This window comes from Manihot esculenta, chromosome 10 (genome assembly GCF_001659605.2).
Source record: "Manihot esculenta cultivar AM560-2 chromosome 10, M.esculenta_v8, whole genome shotgun sequence".
Classification (NCBI taxonomy): Eukaryota; Viridiplantae; Streptophyta; class Magnoliopsida; order Malpighiales; family Euphorbiaceae; genus Manihot; species Manihot esculenta.
Window position 1 is genome coordinate 21,663,102 of NC_035170.2, and position 18,519 is coordinate 21,681,620.

General features: G+C 37.5%; 1 protein-coding gene across 2 annotated transcripts in view; it reads right to left on the bottom strand.

Annotated features, from left to right (window-relative positions):
* Nucleotides 1-2,679: 2,679 nt before the first annotated feature.
* Nucleotides 2,680-18,519, bottom strand: part of LOC110624223 (nucleobase-ascorbate transporter 6) — a 42,447-nt gene continuing 26,607 nt past the window's right edge. For both annotated transcript variants that reach the window (XM_043960794.1, XM_043960793.1), the window contains 7 exons: nt 5,471-5,548; nt 4,995-5,081; nt 4,700-4,758; nt 3,982-4,073; nt 3,735-3,812; nt 3,386-3,546; nt 2,680-3,286 (listed from right to left, as the gene is read on the bottom strand). In XM_043960794.1, the coding sequence (XP_043816729.1) occupies nt 2,831-3,286; nt 3,386-3,546; nt 3,735-3,812; nt 3,982-4,073; nt 4,700-4,758; nt 4,995-5,081; nt 5,471-5,548 (1,011 nt within the window). In that variant the 3' untranslated portion in view covers nt 2,680-2,830. The remainder of the gene's footprint in view (nt 3,287-3,385; nt 3,547-3,734; nt 3,813-3,981; nt 4,074-4,699; nt 4,759-4,994; nt 5,082-5,470; nt 5,549-18,519) is intronic.

Consider the following 18,519-nt stretch of genomic DNA (forward strand, 5'->3'; position numbering starts at 1 on the left):
ACTTGCCCAAAGCAAAACCTCTCTCATAAAAAATTCTCCTTCTCACTTTTTGAATTAAACTATTCTTCTATTTTAAATTGGTCATCTAAATTAAACAAGATTTAGGTCTCTGTGGTATCGATACTCATTTACCTTGTCTATAAGTTCTTGTCAATTGAGAAAAAAAAAAGAGTAAATTTTAAATTGACGAATTCGATACCCGTCATTCACACACTTAAACAACTCTATAAGATTTTAATAGAAATAAATTCACTCTCAACAACTCAAAAGACAAGCTCAAATCTATCAAGAAGAGAGAAAAAGATTTGCCAACAAAGAACACTATATGTTGAATGAAAGCTTTTAAATATGGCTCAAGAACCTTCTTAAAGTTTATGCACTTTCATTAGTTTCAAAGATGTAAAATAAAACTTTATATGGAAGTGTTTAAAGCCTCAAATTCTCGGTTGCAAAAATAACGAATATAAAAATTTGAAAAATTAGTCATTATTCAATTGACAGAATTAGGTAGTTCTAGACTAAAATGGGATAGATATCTAAATATAAATTACTTCTAAAAGTAAATATCAAATGGAATTAAATGATTTAGGAAAATAGGAACGTCAAAATTTGATATAGTTGTATCTTTAGGCAAAGGAATTGGAGAATATTTTTTAGTAGAACTAGGAAAAAGAGTATGAAAGAAGAAGAAATTAATATGCATGGTCTTCTAGAAAACAACATTTATAGAAAAGAGAAATCTCTATCATATTTATATATAGAAGGTATCATTTGGTACTAAATTTGAAGCTAAAATAAATGTATTATTTGGATTTGAAGTCAGACTTGGATATATGAGCAGTAAAATAGAAGCAAAGCATAAAGAATAAAAAGTTCAGAGGAAAGTTACCGATGAAGAATTTTAAAAGGAGATTTAGTCTATGTTTGCTTCTGAGAAACATAAAAACATTTTTCACATTTTCTAGAGTTTAGAACTTTCAAGAAAATTAGTCAATGGAAATTATTTTTTAGTAAAAATAAAAGAAAAATTAAACTCATTTTAAGAAAAGAATAATTTTTTCTTTTCAAAAAAAATATTTTGTGCACTTTCAAAATCTTAATAACACATTTATATATAAATTTATTAATATTTTTTTAAATTAAAATTAAAAATAGAAAATAAGTTATTTTTATTAAAAAATATTTTTAAAATATAAATTGTTTTTTCAAAGAAAGAAACTTTATTTTGAAAAAGAGAAACAGAGAATCTATTAATTAAATAGTCTGTATGCAGTAATGCATAGGATCAAGTATTTTGGTAAAAATAAAAAATTTGTTGATGCTTTATCTCAACCCTAGCTAAATATTAGGGAGTTTCTACATTGATAAAAAATGCTTTTGGTGGCGTGTAATTTTGAACTTCAAAATTGTACTCCATAGCATTATCGCTTCGTATAGTTTGGTTTTGATAGAAAATTGATTGTTAACATATACCATAAATCAATGGATTAAGGATTGAGATTGAAACTTCTATATCATAAAAAAAAAAAAAAAGAAAAAATCTAAATATTTCTAAAAACATATCTACAACTGAAAGAAAATATCTATGTTCATGCGTGACTCCATATACTAAAATAAGTAAATGAGTTAAAAAAAATGAAACTCTTTTTTTTTTATGGGTGTCAAGCCACCAAAAATAATATATCTAAAACTAACAAATATAAATTGTATAAAGAATAAATAGGATCGTATTCACAATATATTGACACTATAAATCTCCCATCGCTAATTAGAAAAGCAAAGAACTAATTAACCTAGTCAACAAATAACTCAAGAAATATGTATTAGATTTAATTTATGAACTGTCTTAAAATTTAAATCTAACCAATAAATCAAATCGTATGGTAAGTCTATATTTAAAATAGATTATATAATTTTTTAGTGGATTACACTAATTATTATCTATGTTGAATAATTTAAATAATTACATATTAAAACATTTAAACCAATAATATATTATTTTGAAAATATGAATAATGAACCATATTGATCAATAATAATAATAATAATAATAATAATAATAATAATAATAATAATAATAATAATAATAATAATAATAATAATAATAATAACTGAAATTGTATAAATATTAAAAAATAAATATGAATAATAAAGTTTAAATCTCACAATTCTTAAAAAAATCGAAACTTTAATCTATTTTCAACTAGAATTAGAGAATTTAGCCAAATATGGTTGTAAGAAAAACATAAAAAGAAGAAAAAATTTGGCAAAATATTGAGAAATCGTCTTAAAATTTCTTTCTAAAGTGTTTAATTTGAGTATTTTTAGTGAAATAACCATTTTTAATTTGTTTTCTAGTAAAGGTAAAAGTTTTCTGATCTTTTGGAGAGAAATTTCATAAAATTTGAGCTGATTTGCGTGTTTTAAATAGAAAAATTCCAACTTTTTCACATTAAATATGCTTCTATTGTTGTTCAGAGACTTAGACCAATTTTCGATCAAATCTATTTGACATAATCAAATTTTTTTCTTTTTTATTTTGACTTATTTTTGCTATCATAATATTCATAAAAATTATCCAAATAAATAGTATTTATATTTTATTTATCTAAATATTTAATTAAAATAGGTTGAATATGTACATATATTTTCTATATAATAAAATGAAATACTAGTGAATGGATGACAACAAATTATAACAAAACCGAGATGCATAGCAAGTATTGCAACAAATAAACAACCGAGTTTATATCAATTACGATTAATACATAATAAACTCACTTGCTAAGTGAATTGGTAAATACCTATGCTATGCTGAATACATTCAAGCCTACCTATGTTTTGCCGAGAATAGTTTCTTCATGGCAGAACTCGCTGAATGATTTTCATCAATAAAAGACTTCAAATCCTCCGCTAATGGCGGCTCCATCACCTCCTTCTTCGGCAATGGCAATGACTTTTGTGGCTCTGGGATTGTTGTTTCCCTTACCTCTGGTGGAGCCGGCACTATTGGTAGCATTCCCCTTACCTTTGGTGTACCCCCGTAACCCCCGTAACCCCCGTAACCCCCGCGACCCTCGTAAGGACCCCCGTAACCCCCGTAAAATGGCTTCTCCGTCTCCTTCGGCTTTTCTGGCATTTTCGGTTTTGGTGGCTCCTTCGCATCTTCTTTTTTCTCCTCTCCTTCTTCAACGGAGGGTCTAGGAAGGATAAGATCAAAAAGGGAAGCAAAAATAGTTGCAGTTGTTGGTGGGGATGAGAAAATCACTTGCATTAAATTTTTGAACTGAAAGCCAAGAGAATTGAAAATGAAACAAAATCATTAGTGTTGGGAGTCCCTATGAGCAGGAGCAGCTACTACTATTTGAAAGACAACATCACTCACCCAGGAGGAGCTAGCATTAGGAAGGGGCTGACCAGAAAATACATCATATGTATCGAAGTACTGATTCATGGAGAGACCCATGAAGAGAGCAAATCCAAGAATGAACCTTGTCCTGAATCTATTCAAATTGCAGTAATGGATATCTTCAAGTCCACTTGTAACTGTTCATTAATGCCTCAAATGAGTCTCTCTCAATAGGCCAATTCCCCAATTGTGAATAGAATTGATAAGTATTAATAAGTTTAAAAATTAATTTGAAATTTTTATAATATGGTAGAATTGTAAAAATTAAATTTGAAGACTACAAGATGCGCCAGAGAATATAAAAGTAAAAGGTTCAGATACATACCCACGTAAGGAAAGAAGACGATATACAGGGCTGCCACAATTGGCATGGGTATAGAAGCGAGAATGACAGCAAGTTTTCCTGTTTGAGATCATTGTTTCACAGAATATTTTTTTAAAATATATATATATATATTTTTTTGATAAATAATTTTTTTTTTCAAAACAAGCAGAGTCTAAATTATTATAGAACAAAGTTTCCTATTTGCAATATTGTTTGAGCAAAAATGATTAGAATGAAGTTTAATTACCTAGCGTGGAAAATAGAAGGAGAAGAATTGCTGCTACAAACACACTCTTCAACCCGCCCAGCTTTGTTAATCCTAATAAACCTGCGAGTTCACTATAAATACAAGGAAGCATAATTAACTCACAGAAATAAATAATAAAAAAAGAAAAAAGCATGAATTTTTTTAAAATTATTAAAAAAAAACTATCTAAATATATATAGAAAATACTTGGCACTTAATACGTTAACGAGACAACTCAAACTCGATTCAAAAATCTCAAATTTGAGCGCATTTAGACTCGAATTTAAGATCAATTATATTATAAACAAATCCAATATAATTTAAATTCATTTAAATTATAAGGTCGATGAAAGATTTTTCAATTAAAATTTTTTATTTAATTGAAATCTCTCAAAACTAAAATTAATAAAAAAAATATAGAAGAATTGTCTTTTTATAGAGAAGTCATCCTTTCAACTTTCAATGTGGGATTGATGTTGGCGAACTCATCTCATGAACTTGTTCGCGAGCATGCTTACGAACTTGAAAATGAGCCGAACTCACAAGTTTAAATGAACCGAACTAATGAGTTTAAACAAACCGAATACCGCTAAATTTAAATTCAGCTCGTTTATTAAACGAGTTTATACAAAATTTAATACCGTAAAATATTCAAGGAAAGAACAGAGTAGCAGAATCTTTGTGAAAATATTCTGGATGTTCAAAGTTTAGTTATTACCTTGAAACGGTGGAGCCAAGTCCCGCTCCAAACACTGCATCAATTAATGTTCCAATTCCCTGGAAATCCATGAAATGTCATAAGCAGTGATGTTCATAGTCTAGAAACAATGATTAAGACTTTCTGAAATATATGCAGATGGATATAGATATCTATTATTTTATGCATCCTTCATTTTCACTTATTTTGAATATAAAAATCTTGTTAAAGAGATCTATTTTTTTTAAAAAATATTTATTAGATAAAAAATTAAAATTTTTTTTTTGGCAAAATAAATCGTATCATGAGTTATTACCTGGAAGCCTATTGCATTGCGGAGGATACTTGGTTTAATCGGCAAGGCACTCTCTACCCCTTCTGAGCGAAAAGAAGTTTGAGCAGACTGCAGAAAATAACATGGGAAGAAATGGGCATGCCGATTTGAAATCATTTCGTTCCAATTTATGTAAAATGGCTATGTGCAGAAATAATGACAATTAGGTGGCAAATTTAAATTAAGAAAATTTGAATTTAAAGCCACTTTATAATTTCATTTTAATTCATGCAAAATAAAGGTTAAATTGCATGTGAACTCGGGGTAATCTAATAAATTTCAATTTGAATAAAAAGTAAGTAAAATTGTATATAAAATTTTTTTATAACAATTTATTAAAAAATTTGAATTTTTCAGAAAAACAAAAATTAAAATGCTCCACAGGATTTAAAATAATTAAAATTTGTCCCATTTACCACTTGTAATTGACAATAATGGACAAAGACAGTACATGCTACCTTTGGATGGTCGGATGTTGGAGGGGACACACGAATTTCACCCGTATGTCTTGATGAGGCACAAAATGAACCCACAGACTGCATAAACATAGTATTATAAATCCGATACACCGTGAAATCAAAACATAAAAAATTTTAGATTTTTTCATATAAAATTTATATAGGATTCACATCTTTGTTTCTTGAATCTATAATAAATCTGATTAGGATAAGTTTTTTCCAAATAATAAAATTAAAATCGGAGCAAAAATGATAAAGCGCTAAGTGCCGTGGTCATGAAATAGTAAGAGACTAATAGATATAAGCTACAGCAAGTTAACAGAATTCTGTTTTATGATTAGCTGTGTTGTATTTTAAAAATATACAAGATAAATTTCTATTGTAAATTTTCTATATATGTATAACTAAATATTAATGAGAATCAAGTCTTCAATTCTCTCAATCCTCTATTCTCTCTAAATCTAATTATGGTATCAGAGCCATTGCTTAACAGCGGCAAGTCGACGGAATCTGAGATAGTGACTTCTTCAATAAATTCCATTTCTTTCTAATCCCCTCTTCCTAATATTGCTACAAATTCTATTTCTTCTCAATCCCCTCTTCCTAATGTTGCTCAATACCTACCTATTAAGGTTAATTCCACAAATTTTATTGTATGGCAACCTCAGGTTTTACCAATTCTTAATGGTTATCATCTTGCAGATTACATATCTGCAACTTTTTCTCCTTCACCTCCCTTTTTGCAAAATCAGTAGCCGAATCCTACTTATGCTAACTGGTTTAGTCAAGATCAGCTTGTGAACAGCTGGATCAACTGTTCCGTTTCTGAGTCCTTGTTACCTCAGGTTGTCGGCTTGACATCCGTGTAGCAGAAGATCCTGAGGAATTACTAAATAGCTTAATATAACAGACTATTTAGACTCCGTCAGGAATTTTAACCAATATCGTTTGCCTACGACAAAATAAGAGAAAAGATCTAGAAAACGAAAAGTCTTATTGAAATTCCTCAAAGATTGAAAAGTGAGTTTCTAATAGTCAAGGGATGCTATTTATAATAGAAACAAAATCCTAATATGCAAAATTATGAAAATCTGCAAAATATCAAAAAAAATAATTAAAATGCAAAATTGACTCTCTAAACGATGGAATTTCCATATAAAACTTTGTGACAGGCCTGTAACCCTTATCACACTTTTGAAAATCGTGTGTCTCGAAATTCTCTTTCCAAAAAGTTATCCTAGGTCTCTATCGGACGTCGGCAGCAAAAGTTAGGTCCGATCAAAGTCTGTCGTAAAGTCCAAGGCTAGTTGCTCCATATCATATCATTTTTCCAAATATTCTTGGGTTTATTTCTTAAAATAAAATTTTGAAATTTTACCAACGTTCATTTATTTTCGCCAACTTGTGAAAAAGTACTTTAATGAATAGATTAAAATGTTTCAGGTAGATTGGAGGGGGAGAGTATCAAGCTTTAACCAGTTATTTACGAGAAAATGGAATAACACAAAGAGTTTCGTGCCCATATACTCTCGAACCAAACGGTTTTGCAAAGAGAAAGCACCGATATATAGTAGAAACTGGTCGCTCCTTATTATTTCATGCAAATATGCCCTTAAAGTATTGGACATATGCTTTTGATTATACTGTATATTATATTAATCGTTTACCCATTAAGCCAAACTTTAATATGACCCCATACGAAATCTTATTTTACCAGAAACCAAATTATCATAGTCTTCATGTTTTCGGTTGTGCATATTACCTATAGTTAAAACCCTATGCTAAATATAAACATGATTCACGTTCAACTAAGTGTGTGCTTCTTGGTTACAGTAAGGTGCATAAAGGTTATTTCTGCCAAGATATTTTAAGCGATAAAATTTATGTCTCACAACATGTGCAATTTTTTGATCAGGTGTTTCCATTTCGATTGTTCAAAGAGAAGTCAGCTACTAAATCCAATGCTTCCTTTCAATTGGGTCTTCTTATACCACTCAGTGTTCAACAAACCAAAGGAATTTTGGGTCCTTGTCCAGACTCACAACGGCTTGTCATTTCATCAACTACTCCTACAGTTGATCAAAATACAATCACTTCACAAGAACAAAGTCCATCGGTTGTCAATTTGCAACAACGGTGGCAGTTTGAATCTTCACCATCTAATGTTCTTCCTTTACAAGCAGAGTTGTCTCTTCCTGCTCCTGCACTTCTAACGATCAGAATGCATCCAATAGTTATTCGGTCCCAAACAGGTTCTCTAAAGCCAAGGTTGTATCTTCACCAACTGGAGTACAATCACTATGTTCCAACCTATTATTCCAAAGCAATTCTAAATGAGAATTGGCATGCTGTGATGACTGAATAAGTAAATGCCTTGCTTCAAACAGGAACGTGGGAACTTATTCCTCGATCCCTAGCTACGAATGTCATTGGCTGCTGATAAGGCTTAGAGTTGTGATAAGGTTTAGAGTTGTGATAAGGTTTAGAGTCATGATAAGGTTAGAGTTGTGATAAGATTTAGAGTTATGATAAGGTTTAGAGTTATGATAAGGTTTAGAGTTGGTTGAGATAATATTTGTTATTCATACAATCTGTATCCAACTCAACCACTGGTATATACTATATAAATGTATTCTATACAGAAATACAAATAACAAATAGAATTCTCAATACCATAAATTTTCTATATGGTATCAGAGCCATAAAGGCTTTACAGCAAATTCTTCTCTTTTCTTTTATGTTTTTCTCATCTTGTTCTTCCCTCTGTTCGTACCAGCAATGGCTAACACTGAGCAATCTCTTGTTTCAACCACTATTGGATCCACATCATCTATTCCCAACACTGAGCAATCTCTTGTTTCAACCACTATCGGCTCCACATCATCTATTCCCAATATTCAGATTCCAAACATCACTCAATTTCTCACTATTAAACTCACTTCGGCTAATTATTTGCTATGGCATGCACAAATCATGCCTCTTCTTCATGGATATAGATTGGCTTCTCATGTCGATGGTATTGTTATTGCACCAGATCGGTTTTTATCCACTGGCGAACCAAATCCCGCATTTATGGATTGGTTCTGTCATGATCAGATCGTTCGTAGCTGGATCAATTGTTCCGTTTCTAAATCTATTCTTCATCAGATCACTCATTGTACCATTGCCAAGGATGCCTAGGACAAGCTCATTGTAATCTATTCCTCCGGTGCTAAAATGCGAATTCAGCAACTGCGTAAACAACTCAAGCATCTGCAGCGAGGTAATGATTCGATTGACAATTACATGCGCAAAGCGAAATCGTATTATGATCAGCTTTGTGCATTAGAAGGATCTGTTATGGAGGAAAATCTTATGTGCGATGTTTTGGAAGGATTGGGTTCGGATTATCGTCCTTTTACGCGTGCTATAGAAGCACGAAATACTTAGATTACTTTTGATGAGTTGTATGCATTACTACTCAGTGAAGAATCCCAATTGAAGTTTGATTCTCTCACTCTTAATTCTGTTGTTCCTGCTACTGCTCACTATGCAAATTATAGGCGAGGCAGTAGAGGGCGTGGCCTTGGTGGACAGTCATCATACCAAGGACGCGGTTCTGGGCAGTCTAGTTATGCTTCTGGTCGTGGCACTTCTACTTTAACATGTTTTAATTGCAATGGAATAGGACATGTTTCAAGACAATGTCCCTTACCTCGCACTAATCCTCAAGCCAATGTAGCCAAAACTCAAACTGAACCTCTTCAGGCTTGGACTGTGGACTCCGGTGCAAATTATCATCTAGCAGCTAATCAGGAAACTATAGCTCATCCTATTCCTATCAATGATGCCACAGCTCTCACAATTGCCAATGGTAAAACACTTTCTGTCTTATCTCGTGGTTCTTCAATTACTTCTATTAATGGTCATAATTTTCGTTTGAATGATGTTCTTTATTCACCTGCTATCACTAACAATTTAATGTCAATTTCTGCTTTTACCTCACAAAATAATACTTCAATTGAATTTTTTTCTGAGAAATATTTTGTGAAGGATATCCCCATGAACCAGGTATTATACCAAGGCCCGAGTGACTATGGCATTTATCTCTTTCCTTTGTAGCCAGTTCGGTCATTCTCTCCAAAAGCTTTCCCAGCAACAGTTTCATTATGGCATGAGAGGCTAGGACATGCAAATTTTTGAGTTGTTCATGATGTTCTTAGATCTAATAATATTTCTTTTGTTTCTAGTAATAAATTTCATCATTGTCATGCTTGCAATGTGAGTAAATCACATAAATTACCGTTTGTTGATTTTTTTATCGTGCTAAACAGCCTCTTGAACTCATTTGTTCTGACGTTTGAGGTCCTGCCCCTGTTGTTTCTGTTAATGGTTTTCGTTATTATGTGATTTTCTATGATCATTTTAGTAAGTATTGCTGGTTATATTTTCTTAAACAAAAATCTGATGTCTTATCTGTCTTTGTTCAATTTCGGTGTTTAGTGAAAAAATATTTTGGACTGCCTATCAAAAACTTCCAATCGGATTGGGGGGGAGAATTTCGGTCTTTGTCCAATTATTTGAAACAACATGGGATTTCACAAAGGGTTTCTTGCCCTCACACTCTTGAACAAAATGGATGTGCAGAACGAAAGCATAGGCATATTGTTGAGTTAGGCCGATCTCTATTACATCATGCTTCAGTTCCTTACAATTACTGGACCTATGCCTTCAATACTGCTACCTACACAATAAATAGATTACCCTCTTCATCCAATAACAAACGCACTCCCTATGAAATTTTATTTCATGAGAAACCTACTTATGATGAATTGCGTGTGTTTGGTTCATTGTGTTATCCTTGGTTGAAACCTTATTCATCTCACAAACTTGCTCCTAAGTCTTCTCGTTGTATTTTTCTTGGCTATAGTAAACTTCATAAAGGGTATACTTGTCTTGAAATTTCTTCTGGTCATCTTTTTATCTCATGCCATGTCTTGTTTTTTGAGCAGGAGTTTCCTCTTAAGAAGTTGGATGATAATGGCACTACCTCAGTGGCTGAAGTGAGTCCTACGTCCATTCCATTACCACCCATTCAACCTTTATCAAATACACAACCTGGTATCCTAGGAGCAACTCCAAAACGCAACTTACAAACCTCTCCTAGACATCAAAATGACGTTGCTTCCATTACTCCAGCCCTTACCCAAAACGACGCCACAACAAACACAAGTCAAGCCCACATACCAAGCCCATCACCTGAGCGCACCGTATCACTAATGTAATACCCGGCTAGATTCCGGCATCGAAATCCCTACCTTCCGGCGGAATCTCCGTTGGAATCTGGAATTCTGAAGATGCCAGAGACTTCTAGAGGGGTAAAATGTGTTTTCTAAAAGGTTTTTACTGATTTTATGGTTTTTAAATGAAAAAGATTTGATTTTTGAAACGAAAAAGCCAATGAGGCGTTTGCCAGGTTCGACCGCCGAAAGTGAAGTTCGGCCGCCGAACATGGGAAGGTTTTGGGAGCGCTTTTGGCCTCCGCAAGCTTTGTTTGAACTAACCAAGGTTTGGCCGCCGAACCTCAAGTTCGGCCGCCGAACATGCATGAGTTTAAGGGGCACGTTAGGCTGCCGAAGGTCTTTGACCAAGCCACCTATAAAGGCCCTCAGCCCGAAAATGGGCGAGTTTTCTCCCCATTCTCGAGCTCAGGTGTGTTCATGCCTCCCTTGGTTGATTTCTTGTCTTTTCCTTCATCTTCCAAGGTTTTTATAAGTTTTATGATTGTTTTGAAGAGTTTTAAAGCTTAGATCGGAGTTTTGAAGCTTGGAGATCTTTGGAGCTTGGATCCTCCAAATCTCCGAGTTAGGGATCGCACCACCCCTCGATCTTCAAGAGGTAAGTGTAGATCCTTGCTTTCCTTGTGTTTTAATGAAGTTTTAAGTAAGTTTAATGGAGTTTTAATGGTTGAGTATCGGTAGATATGCATGTTTAGGTTTATGTGGGTTTTATGCCTAATATATGTTATGTGATGTTTGTGTTAGGGAGTTTATTTTAGTTTATGCTCCTTTATGCATGTGGGAGAGTGTATGCATGATTGAGAGAGAGCAAGTGAGGTTTTGAGTAGTTTTGATGGTTTTGGCTTATGTGGGTCATAAGTTATTTATGTGTGCTCTATGATGTTCTTTGTTGGAGTTTAAGCTTGTTTAAGCTCCTTTGTGCATGGTTAAGGGTTTATGCATGCTTTTAAGAGGTTGGGTGCTTGTTTTGGGGTGTTTGGAAGGTTTGGGAGGCTTGTATGCATGAGAGCCTGAGTTCTGGATGAACTCAGATTCGGCCGCCGAAGGTAGTTTCGGCCGCCGAACCTGCCTGTGGATGCATGGTTTGGCCGCCTAACCTTGCCCCCGAAAGTTGAGTTTTGGCTTGAAAGCAGACTTTCGGCCGCCGAAGGAAGGTTCGGCCGCCGAAAGTGCCTGACTTTCGTCTTTGGAGAGTGACTTTCGGCCGCCAAAGGTGCCGCCAAAAGTGCCCGAGTTTCGTCTCTGGAGGGAGGGTTCGGCCGCCGAAGGTGCCGCCGAAAGTGCCCTGTCCAGCCTTTTCATGGTTGTTTTCTATGCATGTTTTAGTGATGTTTTAGGGGGTTTTTGGGCAGTTGTTTATGAGTTGTTAGAGTGTGTTTGGCACCTCATCCGAGTCCACCTGTGTAGGATTGGACCCGAGGGACCAAGGAGGCCATCAGTGTTAGCAATTGCAGAGTCAATCCAGCGTCTGCCAGAGGTGAGTAGAACTAAACTTAATCTTTTATTTTACGAAAATCAAATGCCTAAAGCATGTTCATGCATCATATTTATATGTAATGGGTTGATTGCACTAGTTACACGAATATGACGCATTGCATTATTTACTGTTGGTGTGGATGGACCAAGGCGACCCCAATAGCCCTAGATATGTTATGTTAATGAAGTCCTGAGGAGCCCGAAGGGCCGGGCATAATGAAGTCCTGAGGAGCCCGAAGGGCCGGGCATAATGAAGTCCTGAGGAGCCCGAAGGGTCGGGCACCATGTTATGTTACAGTCAGAGGGAGTTTTGGTGGTCATGTCCATCCGTTATGTGAAATGTTTGTGCTGTGACGCATTTCATGAAAGCATGTAATTAATGAACTGTTTTCTTTGTTTCTACTCACTGGGCTTTTTAGCTCACCCCACTCCCTTAACCCCAGTGTTGCAGGTAGAAGGTCGATCGGGAAGTCTCAAGAGTTAAGGTTATGCTTGTAATAGATTAGAGTTGTGTGGACATGTAATGTAAAATGAGATAATGTATTGTAAGATAATGTAATGTAACGTAAAGTAAAGTAGAGTTATGTTTATGGATTAGTACTGTGCTTGGCCCTAAGACTTGGTTAGTCCCTTCTAGTACATGATGTATGTTATGGTTTAATGTTGAGTTGTGTTTGAACTAATCTTGTGGCATGTGTTGTTTACCACGCTAGAGTTTGATGAGGATCCTAGTGGAGGTCTTATGTTTGTGGTTTGATACATGCACAGGTTAGGTTCTAGTTCTTTGGATGTGACTCCGGCTTGATGTATGTTATGTTGACCCAGCTAGAGTTTTGATGAGGGCTCTAGTAGGGGGTTTCTTTATGTTTTCAGTTATGTGGCATACAGGTTAGGCTCGGGATATACATCAAATGTTTAAGTTTTTATGTTAAAGTTTTGATCATGTATGAGATTTGACCAGGTGATAGGAGGTATGTTTGGCTTGCTACATGTCCCGGCGGCCTTAAGCCGATCTGGATCCTAGCGCCGGTAGCGGTTCGGGCCGTTACAGAGGGGTATCGATTTCCGGGTCGTTACAGAGTGGTATCAGAGCTTTGGGCCATATTAGTACGGTGTGTTGAGCAAAGATGCTCAAGGATTAGAGATATCCCACATCGAAACGAGGTTGGTTTAGATGTCATAGTAGGGCAAGCACAATAGGTGAAATCATGTCCACTAGGATAGGATGTTGAGTCCTGTCTTGTATGATGATGATGTGAAATGCCATGATTTTATGCATGTGCATTAATGTTATGTATTATATGCTATGAATGCTATGTATGTTGCAGGTTCATGTGTTTTCATATGAACCGTATGATGCTAATGGTTGATTGTATGCTTGTGTGTTGTTCTTCAGAGGAGCCAAAATGCGAGGTGCTCGTCGATCTGTGGAATCGACTGGAGTTCCATCTGAGAGGGAAGGTATGGACACCTTTCCCCCTGCTCTGCCAAGAGCGCAGTCGTGGGGAGTCAGCAGATGGGGAACATCAAGGGACCCTGGAAGGTCTTTTGATGTAAGCAGAGAAGGAATGGCTCCAAGAAGGATGTCAGCTAGTATAAGGGAAGTAGAGATGGATGTTCAGAGAAGAGATATCAGTTTGGGAATCAGAGTGCCAGAAGAAGGTATGGGAGATTTTCAGGAGGATGCTCAGACTCAGGATTCCAGGATCTCAGGTTCGAGGGGGATTGATCCCTCCACTTTGAGTACAGCCGCCACAAGAGGAGTAAAGTGGGGCAGAACCCTGAGGGGGAAGAGGAAGAAATTCTGGAAGGATTTGAAGGCTAGTCTGGGTTTTGATGGCTCAAGCTCTGGCTCAGGTAGTTCAAAATGCTTGAGGTGTGGAAGGCCGCACAAGGGAGTCTGTCTTGCGGGGACAACAGCATGTTTCAGATGCGGTCAGGAAGGGCACATGGTTCGTGAGTGTCCTATTGCGCCCTGGATGGTTCAGTCCCAGCAAGCAGCTTCAGGTAGAGCGGCTCAGCCAGCAGCTCCAGTCGTGGCTCAGGTTAGTGGTCGAGGCAGAGGAAGAGGGTTAGCCTTTTCTTCTGAAGGTTCCCGCGGAGAAGGTCCGTCAGCTCTAGCTCGGATCTTCACCCAAGCTCAGCAGGAGGCAGACACATCGAACATGGTGGTGTTAGGTACGCTCACTTTTGAATGTTCTGATGTGTATGTTTTGTAAACCCTGGAGTTTCTCTTTCTTTAGTTGCTCTAGGAGCCGTCGAGAGGTTGAGTTGATAGCTTCTGGGCTAGAGTGTTCTCTTTGGGTCAGTGGACTCGAGTGTGATCCATCTGTGGCAGAGTCAGTCTGCCGGTCCAGTTCTGTGATAGTTGGGGGTAGATGCCTTCCACCCAACTTTGAGGTCCTAGACTTGACTGTCTGGACGTCAGTTTAGGGTTGGATTGGTTTCTGCTCGTGGTGCTATCTTGGTCTGCAGAGACAAGGTAGTCAAGTTTAGAGGACAGGATGGGTCAGAGGTAGTCTTCTGAGGAAACACAGTAGGGATGCCTAGAGGTTTGATGTCAGCCTGTCAGGTTCGTAGGGTGAGTAGGAGGGGTTGTCAGAGGGTTCTAGCTCTTGTTTGAGGGTTTAGTAGTCGGGTCGGGGAACCAGCCTCAGTACCAGTTGTAGAGAGAGGTAGTGGTAGAGTAGTGGCGAGACTTGGTAGACAAGGGTTTTATCCGACCTAGTACCTCACCCTGGAGTGTTCCAGTGTTGCTGTGGGAAATGAAGGATGGATCCTTGAGACTTTGTAATGACTGTAAGCAGTTGGCCAAGGTCACTACCAAGGGCAGGTATTCCCATGCAGGATGGATGATCTATTGGATCAGCTAGCAGGAGCTATTTGTTTTCCAAGATAGATCTAAAATCCGGGTACTACCTGTGAGAGATAGAGTTAGTTTTGGGTTAGCAATGAGAAGAAGTCAGTTAGTAAAGATGAAGAGAGAAGAGTAAGGATCATAGAAGCGCAGCGGAAGCCAGTGGAGTTCAGGAGAAGGTTGGGTATTGCTAAGGTGTTTCTTTTGGGAAAAGGTGTGCCTGGAAGACCCGGGAGTTCTTACTCCAGCAGTACCCGTGTGTCTCTCTTTTAGGAGAGAGGTTTTTAGGCTTTGCTTGCTTGTTTATGTATGATTGATGCTATGTTTTATGAATGCCTGTTTGTTTGTAGAACATTCGGGGACGAATGTTCTTAAAGGGGGGAAGAATGTAATATCCGGCTAGATTCCGGCATCGAAATCCCTACCTTCCGGCGGAATCTCCGTTGGAATCTGGAATTCTGAAGATGCCAGAGGCTTCTAGAGGGGTAAAATGTGTATTCTAAAAGGTTTTTACTGATTTTATGGTTTTTAAATGAAAAAGAATTGAGTTTTGAAAAGAAAAGGCCAGTGAGGCGTTTGCCAGGTTCGGCCGCCGAAAGTGAAGTTCGGCCGCCGAACATGGGAAGGTTTTGGGGGCGCTTTTGGCCTCCGCAAGCTTTGTTTGAACTAACCAAGGTTCAGCCGCCGAACCTCAAGTTCGGCCGCCGAACATGCATGAGTTTAGGGGGCACGTTAGGCTGCCAAAGGTCTTTGACCAAGCCACCTATAAAGGCCCTCAGCCCGAAAATGGGCGAGTTTTCTCCCCATTCTCGAGCTCAGGTGTGTTCATGCCTCCCTTGGTTGATTTCTTGTCTTTTCCTTCATCTTCCAAGGTTTTTATAAGTTTTATAGTTGTTTTGAAGAGTTTTAAAGTTTAGATCGGAGTTTTGAAGTTTGGAGATTTTTGGAGCTTGGATCCTCCATATCTCCGAGTTAGGGATCGCACCACCCCTCGATCTTCAAGAGGTAAGTGTAGATCCTTGCTTTCCTTGTGTTTTAATGAAGTTTTAAGTAAGTTTAATGGAGTTTTAATGGTTGAGTATGGGTAGATATGCATGTTTAGGTTTATGTGGGTTTTATGCCCAATGTATGTTATGTGATGTTTGTGTTAGGGAGTTTATTTTAGTTTATGCTCCTTTATGCATGTGGGAGAGTGTATGCATGATTGGGAGAGAGCAAGTGAGGTTTTGAGTAGTTTTGATGGTTTTGGCTTATGTGGGTCATAAGCTATTTATGTGTGCTCTATGATGTTCTTTGTTGGAGTTTAAGCTTATTTAAGCTCCTTTGTGCATGGTTAAGGGTTTATGCATGCTTTTAAGAGGTTGGGTGCTTGTTTTGGGGTGTTTGGAAGGTTTGGGAGGCTTGTATGCATGAGCGGCTGAGTTCTGGATGAACTCAGGTTCGGCCGCCGAAGGTAGTTTCGGCCGCCGAACCTGCCTGTGGATGCATGGTTTGGCCGCCTAACCTTGCCCCCGAAAGTTGAGTTTTGGCTTGAAAGCAGACTTTCGGCCGCCGAAGGAAGGTTCGGCCGCCGAAAGTGCCTGACTTTCGTCTCTGGAGAGGGACTTTCGGCCGCCGAAGGTGCCGCCGAAGGTGCCGCCGAAGGTGCCGCCGAAAGTGCCCGAGTTTCGTCTCTGGAGGGAGGGTTCGGCCGCCGAAGGTGCCGCCGAAAGTGCCCTGTCCAGCCTTTTCATGGTTGTTTTCTATGCATGTTTTAGTGATGTTTTAGGGGGTTTTTGGGCAGTTGCTTATGAGTTGTTAGAGTGTGTTTGGCACCTCATCCGAGTCCACCTGTGTAGGATTGGACCCGAGGGACCAAGGAGGCCATCAGTGTTAGCAGTTGCAGAGTCTGTCCAGCGTCTGCCAGAGGTGAGTAGAACTAAACTTAATCTTTTATTTTACGAAAATCAAATGCCTAAAGCATGTTCATGCATCATATTTATATGTAATGGGTTGATTGCACTAGTTACACGAATATGACGCATTGCATTATTTACTGTTGGTGTGGATGGACCAAGGCGACCCCAATAGCCCTAGATATGTTATGTTAATGAAGTCCTGAGGAGCCCGAAGGGCCGGGCACCATGTTATGTTACAGTCAGAGGGAGTTTTGGTGGTCATGTCCATCCGTTATGTGAAATGTTTGTGCTGTGACGCATTTCATGAAAGCATGTAATTAATGAACTGTTTTCTTTGTTTCTACTCACTGGGCTTTTTAGCTCACCCCTCTCCCCTAACCCCAGTGTTGCAGGTAGAAGGTTGATCGGGAAGTCTCAAGAGTTAAGGTTATGCTTGTAATAGATTAGAGTTGTGTGGACATGTAATGTAAAATGAGATAATGTATTGTAAGATAATGTAATGTAATGTAAAGTAAAGTAGAGTTATGTTTATGGATTAGTACTGTGTTTGGCCCTAAGACTTGGTTAGTCCCTTCTAGTATATGATGTATGTTATGGTTTAATGTTGAGTTGTGTTTGAACTAATCTTGTGGCATGTGTTGTTTACCACGCTAGAGTTTGATGAGGATCCTAGTGGAGGTCTTATGTTTGTGGTTTGATGCATGCACAAGTTAGGTTCTAGTTCTTTGGATGTGACTCCGGCTTGATGTATGTTATGTTGACCCAGCTAGAGTTTTGATGAGGGCTCTAGTAGGGGGTTTCTTTATATTTTCAGTTATGTGGCATACAGGTCAGGCTCGGGATATACATCAAATGTTTAAGTTTTTATGTTAAAGTTTTGATCATGTATGGGATTTGACCAGGTGATAGGAGGTATGTTTGGCTTGCTACGGGTCCCGGCGGCCTTAAGCCGATTTGGATCCTAGCGCCGGTAGCGGTTCGAGCCGTTACAGAGGGGTATCGGTTTCCGGGTCGTTACAACTAAATACTAACCAAATCGAGCTGATCAATTTTCATCATGTTCCTTTGCAAGTTAAGACACATTCCATGGTGACTAGACAGCAAACGGGCAAACTCAAACTGCAAACTCCATGGTCTCCAAAGTTAAATAATGTGATTGCTTCTTTCTCAGTACCTAGTTGCTATACTCAAGCTGTCAAAGATCCAAATTGGCGTGATGCCATGATTCAAGAGCTTAATGCTTTAATTCAAGCCGAAACTTGGAAATTCGTCCCTCGGGACAAGGCATAGAATATAGTTGGTTGTAAATGGGTGTTCAGAGTTAAACAGAAATCTGATGGCAGTATTGATAGATATAAGGCTCGCCTTGTTGCTAAAGGATATCATCAACGTCCTGGCATTGATTACTTTGAAACCTTTTCATCGGTTATCAAACCAACTACTATTCGAATAATTTTGTCCTTAGCCGTCTCAAATGGTTGGTTAGTGAAGCAATTAGATGTTTCTAATGCTTTTCTGCATGGAGATTTGGATGATGAA